General features: G+C 33.6%; 1 protein-coding gene across 3 annotated transcripts in view; it reads left to right on the plus strand.

The window, feature by feature from the left end:
* The window catches only part of LOC106471941 (cartilage oligomeric matrix protein-like), an 80,437-nt gene that overhangs the window by 18,010 nt on the left and 55,406 nt on the right, over positions 1–7,021 (plus strand). For all 3 annotated transcript variants that reach the window (XM_022401313.1, XM_013932568.2, XM_022401320.1), the window contains exon 4: positions 5,140–5,272. In XM_022401313.1, the coding sequence (XP_022257021.1) occupies positions 5,140–5,272 (133 nt within the window). The remainder of the gene's footprint in view (positions 1–5,139; positions 5,273–7,021) is intronic.

Genomic DNA, 7,021 nt, shown 5'->3' on the forward strand with positions numbered 1-7,021 from the left:
GTCCGCAGACATACCGCTGTGCCACTGGGGGCTTCTAATATGGAAAAGCATCATTGATAAGAATGGCGATTATTTCATTTAATAAATGTTCTGTTTTGATATATAAGTTGTTCAGGTTTTTTCATCTAAAAAAAGTGACATTAATATCTTGACGACCTAATATACTTATTGATAAGCACAAAGCTACGTAATGGGTTATCTCTTTTATGCATACTGCGGCTATCGAAACCCGATTTTTTTAATAATATGCTTTTGAGATGTGCCGCTAAAATACTTAGGAGGGCAAAGTCCAGATTAATTAATGTCTAAGAAACTGTAGATTTAAATACTCAAACAAATAAAAAAAAATTATTAAAATAATATATTTGGAACATTGAATATTATTAAACCTAATATAGCTTTGAAGGCAAAAAATATTGTTTCTACGATTATTTTGTTGATAAATTGTGTTATTATTGTATGAAATTTTGAATTATTTGTAAAAGCCAGGATTTTTATCTTTCTCGACTGTGGGCTCTATTTGGGTGAATTAAATACTCTCGAACCAAAAGCAAGACAGCACACTAGGCTGTTGGAAAGGTGGTAATGTTTGTTTGTTTGTTTGTATGTTTGTTTTGAATTTCGCGCAAAGCTACACGAGGGCTATCTGCGCTAGCTGTCCCTAATTTAGCAGTGTAAGACTAGAGGGAAGGCAGCTAGTCATCACCACCCACCGCCAACTCTTGGGCTACTCTTTTACCAACGAACAGTGGGATTGACCGTCTAACAATAACGCCCCCACGGCTGAAAGGGCGAGCATATTACGTGGGACGGAGATTCGAACCCACGACCCTCAGATTGCGAGTCGATCTCCCTGACCGCCTGGCCATGCCGGGCCTTTACTAAGTAACTTCTTAAACAATATCCGTTTAAAAGTGTTTTGTGCTTGATTGTTTTGTATAGGAATAATGTAAAATACAGAATTTGGGGATAATTCGAAAATATCTTGCCAAAAACTTTAGTGAACTGTTTTCCAAACAAAACTGATATATGATAATTCTTATGTTAGAAGGGTATATACTGGTGTTGATATAATTTAGAGATTTTATAAAAGTGTAGTAGTTTCAAATATATTTATATACTGTTAGATTAAAAAAAAAGACTTTTAGACTTATAAGAAAATGGGACAAAAAGAAAAAAGAGAAAAAAACAAGTACCCCCATTAGCTAATAGAATGCAGGCGAACAAGCTTTTGCTCTTTGTATGGTCACTATGCTGTAAATAAATAATGCCCCACTATGGAAGAGCGTTTGGTTGGGCGCTGAAACTTATGTTTATGCATTACACATTAATATTAGAATTGGACAATACATTTAAAACGCGCGAGCCCTCCGTAAATGAGTCAAAGATAATTTTAACTCCAATTGTAGGTTCATTTGTGTGGAATATAAAAACATTAAACTCTACGAAATTTATCAATATATTTGGATGTTATCTAGTCTTATCTGTTGCCTTTGATTTACAATTTTACATCTTATCAGCTATGATAGTTGATTTCAGCCTGCACCCCAATGTAAAACTTAAAATATTTACATTAGGTGAACATGCGAGAAAGAAAAACAAAACAGTTATGTTTTCTTATCATTTCGTTACTGAAAATTTATAGATGTGGATGCAGGATGAAATGAAAGAATTGTGGGTTTGTTATCATATATTTTACATCCTTTGCTGTATTCGGTTAGAAAATAAATTAAACATCATGCTTTTATTTTGTTTTCCACAAAAGGAAATGTTCTGTTTTTTGTTGGGTTTTTTTCGTATTTTAATCGGTAACGGACATTCCATTTTTTGCACGTGGTTTCCATATAACAGGCGTAATTCTTCATTCCAGAATTTATGAAGACCCTACCAGACACTAGGAGGGTAGGGTGTCAATCAGGCGCACGACTGGCCGTTTAGAGGCGCTAAATCTTAAAATAATGGAAAGTGCTGACGGTTGTAATTAGCTTATTGGTAGGCCACATTGCACTTTGTTGTTGTTGTTGCCCATTTCCATCGGTTAGCCGTTAGAATCGACTTTCTTCGCCACGCTCAAACTGCCAAATACTTCTCCCACATTCCTAAAATCATAATGGGATTTCCACGCGTGAACTTATTTACCTAAATCTATTATAACCGGGCTTTAATTCATGGGCGATGTCAGAGTTTCTGACATTAAAGCGAGTCGGGTATTTTTGTATTTTTCTCGATTTTGCGCACGCGTCGAATGTCTGCAATTACCAGCGTTGGTTTTGCGCTGCACTGAGATATGTTAACCGCAATATTAGCGTTAAATATACTATATTATTTGCTGTTGAGAGTGTTGTTTGCTAATATCGGGAAGTCATTCGCTAACGCCTCTATCTATGGACATACAACAAAATAACCAGCAGAATTATTATAATTTACGGGCATTTTGATAGTAAATGCAGACAAGTTCAACTTGACATAAATAACTCTGTTTAAAGATGTATAAAACTCTTCAAATTAACTTGTTTATATTCAGTTGTACTTGTCCAATTATGCGTGATGCTGATCAGAAGCAAGCGGTAACGCAGTACTAATGTATATTTATCGTATGCTCTGTAGACGATTTCCAAGAGTCGAACAAGTATTTTCTGTTACAAATAGCTAGATTATAAGTAGCTTAAACATCCTTTGTTCAGACGTGTTTAGACGTGTAAATATCAATACTGCTTGTTAGTACACCAAGGAAAATTATCTTTATTTTTTAGAAATTATAATTATTTATATAATTATGAAGCTTACGTCAGAAAGAACAGCGTGACCCCCTTTTTTCCCTCTTTCAGCAACACAGAATAATTAGTTTATTTTTTAATAGTCAATCCTCCATCTTTTTGAACGATAGTTGACATCTTGAGTCGTAACACCCGAAGTGATTTTTTTTAAGGTTACAGCGAAATAGTACGTTCGTTAAAAAGAAGGTGGCATAAAGCTCATGAATGGGCCTTTGTCATGTGTGCTTGTTTTCCAATTATTCCTTGACCCAAAGACGAAGCACAATAATAAGCTCAGATCCAATAAACATGAGCAGCAGTTCACAATTCACAGTGAAGACGGATACAGAAGAAGGCCTTTGAAACAATAACTGAACCAAGGATGTGTAAACTCCCCCGAAAAAAAAAAAAGAACAAGAGGTGTGAGATTAGTGAACTTAGGCTTCGAAACATTCAATGACTGTCGTTGTTTCTGAATATTTAGTAGTTTTAAGAAAATTAAATATATGTTCGGAATTTAGTGCCTTACTTCTTTTCTCAGTAATATTACACTATATTATAAGAGAGAGGACTTATGTGATGTTTATTTATTGATATTTTATACTGAGTAATATTGTTCGTGTTTTGATATCAGCTGAAACATCAAACCTTGGTAAAATATTGTACTGACCGATAATCGTACATTTACAAGAAGCGGCAGCTGGCGGTTTTTTTTTTGCTTCATTGTTACACACAAAACTACACAATGGACTATACGTGCTCTGCCCACCGCAAGTATGAAAACGAGATTTTTAGCGTCATAAGTCCCCAGAATCACCGCTAAGCCAATGGGGGCGTCAAATAACGAAACGTCTAATAGTTGGCTTTGTCTGCCGGTGTATAATAATGCATGTTTTAAAATGTCCCAGGAGGTCAGTGGTACGTTTACGGACTTACAACACTAAAATCCGGAGTTCGATTCCGCGCGATGGACAAAATACAGATAATAAAAAGTACTGGTAGGTGGTTACTAAATTACATACACTAATAGAGAACATTTCAAAAAGTACGAGTTAACGTGCTGGGTTGTGGATCTGTGGGTCCAGCATTTACACCCTGTTATCACCACAACAATCACGTTCTACACTTTGAGACCGTGGATTTACTATAACGGTGACTATTAAATCACACTATTTGGTCAGATAAGAGTTATTGATGGGTGTTGTCGACCAGCTGCCTTCCTTCTAGCCTATCAATTTAAAATTAGGGACAGCTAGCGCAGATAACCCCTGAGTAGCTATGCGCGAATATCCGAAAACAAACAACCAATCAAAAGTTTGCGACGTAGAATATTTTGTAGCTACGTTCATATTTTGGTGTTAGAAAAGAGAGAGGGAGAGTCTAAACTATAGCTTCTTTGTATGGTTTATATTTTTTCAGTATCATCTGCTATATTATTTTAATGAATAAACTGGTTAAGTGATTTACAGCATCGATTAAAATATTTCTGATATATTTTGGTGGTGAATTAAATGTTACATAATGAAATTATCATCAAAAGACAAACATAATTCTCATTTTCTTAAAACACGTATATTTGATTTAATAATAATATTGGCTCGGTATGAAAATATATCCATTTATTTTAACAAAGCATTTAAGCGACACTAGATGGCAGCAGTAGATGTTTTATTTTTCAAATTATGAAAAAGAAGTACATTAGGAGATAAAAAAACCCTGATCAAAATATCTAATACATAGTAATGCTACTTGAGTCTACAAATTGTTGTATTGAAATTAGAATATTTAATATTCAATATGCACATTCTACATTAAAAACTAAAACTTTAAATGACTGAAACGGAGAAACTGACTTCAAGAATTCGGAAGTGTTTTAGAAACATGAAGTTTCCAATTTGTCAGTATAAGTTATGCAGCTTATTAAAATTAGTAGGACTTTTGTTGACCAGATATTTCACCTAGTTAGATATGTAAACAGTTTTAATAAGAAAGTCATTAAGTTCAGTAAAGATATGATAATTTCTGTTTGTTAATGTTCAGAGAAGGATGTTTTATGATCCCATTTTAATCCCTAATAACCTGTGCTCTAAAACGAAAATACAAACTTAGCTTTACTATTTCATAATGCCCCCCCCCCCCTGAGTGGCACAGCGGTATATCTTCCGACTTACAATGATAGAAATCGGGTTTCGATACCCGTGGTGAGAAGAGCACTAATAGCCCATTGTGTAACTTTGTGCTTAACTTCAAACAAACAAACTGTTCCATAATAAAACGAACAACCCTTATAAAACGAAAATTGAATAATCTGATGTATTAAACGCATTCTTACTATTTATACTATCTGTTTTTAGTTAGTTAAATATAATTATCCTATCTTTAGGAACGATATCACAAAATAGATGTTTCGATATACCACCACGTTACTCTACAGAGAGCGCTGGAGGAGGCTGGCTGTGAGCCTCAGAGGTCCAAGATCGTTCAACCACCTAGCGATCTTGTTCGTGATGACGGAGGTAAATATTTATATTTCTAGAACACTGGAATATGAAAGGGTATGCCTGAATCATTATTTGGATGATTAATGTTTATGATAGTATTTTTTTTCAAATTCAGAGAAAGGATTGTTTGTTATTTATCAGTGTCAGTGTTTAATAAATAAAATATTCGTTATTCTATGGTCAAGTACTACATCGAGCTCTAACAACGATGAAATAATTAGTTAAGTGCGAAGTTCTGTTTGTTACTTTGCCTTGAAATATCTAACTCGATGGAAAGTTTGTTTTTGGTAGGATGCATAAGTTGAAAACTCATTAAAATATTTTTATCAAAATTATCTTATTTACCTCTAAACGGTTCGGTGTTGGATAAGTACTGAAAGTAACTAGATTCTACTTGCACTTACTTGCCACTAGAAGGAGCTGTTTTTTAAAACCTCTATTGGAGTGTTAATAAAATCAAAACACATTTAAACCACAGTTATTTAATACTGTAGAAATCAAAGATATTTTCCAACAATAAGTCGATCATATTTGTTCAGGCCATCATAAGACAGAATGAAAATTGACGAGAGAAGAGTATGTATACTATATTTAGATCACATTTGTCCAGGCCATCATAAGACAGAATGAAAATTGACGAGAGAAGAGTATGTATACTATATTTAGATCATATTTGTCCAGACTATCAATCATAAGACAGAATGAAAATTGACGAGAGAAGAGTATGTACACTATATTTAGATCATATTTGTCCAGGCCATCATAGGACAGAATGAAAATTGACGAGAGAAGAGTACTATATTTAAAAAAAAATACTCGTTCCTATAACACGTGATACAAGTCAATCTTAAATTACTGTTCTATTTAAATGAAATAACATCAATAAATACATGTATACATATGTATATGTATTCTATATACGAGAAGAAATATACAATATGATTATAAAACAATCTACAAACTATATTATCAATATATATATATACATGTACATACAATGGTAATTCAAGTACGACTAGAAAGCTGAAAATCTGATCTTCGACTTTATTTAAAGAAAAATATCCGCGCTTAATTATTTCCAGTGACTCTCCTATATTCAGTTCAGTATAATTACTCATGGAACAAATATACTCGGTCTTACCCCGAAGGATATGGCGGTTATGATTAATGGCATGTTCTGCTAAACATGATAAAATGCAATATTTATTTTTACTGCAACTTTTTTGTTCGTTCAAACGCCATTTTGACTTACGAATTGTCTGACTGATAAATGTATTCATTCTTTATTTTATAAATTCCGTTTGGTTCAAAGCCGTTATCTTTTAATTAAAGAAGAAGATTACAATTTTTATTAAGAAATCTATAAACGATTTGGTAAACCGTATATTTAGAGAAACGTTTTACTATTTGGTTTGAATTCTTAGAGAAATATGATAAGCAAGTAACTTTATCTTTCTTTCTTTTGTTTTTGTAAACACAATTGACAGTGTCCTGAGATAAGGCAAATATATATCTTACGAGTTATTTTGTTAAGAAATTTATCGATGATCATCAGGTCGTATCATTTATATATTGGCACATGTTTAAAGATAACTAATTTCATTGTAAAGTTCAAGGTCGACAAAATACGAAATACCTTTTCTGGAACATACCAACGTTTTCGGAGAAAGGGGTGATACAAATCTATATGTGGCGATCCAGTTCGGCCCGGCATGGCCAGGTGGTAAGGCGCTCGAATCGCAATCTGAGATTCGCGGGTTCGAA

This window comes from Limulus polyphemus, unplaced genomic scaffold, assembly GCF_000517525.1.
Source record: "Limulus polyphemus unplaced genomic scaffold, Limulus_polyphemus-2.1.2 Scaffold116, whole genome shotgun sequence".
Classification (NCBI taxonomy): domain Eukaryota; kingdom Metazoa; phylum Arthropoda; class Merostomata; order Xiphosura; family Limulidae; genus Limulus; species Limulus polyphemus.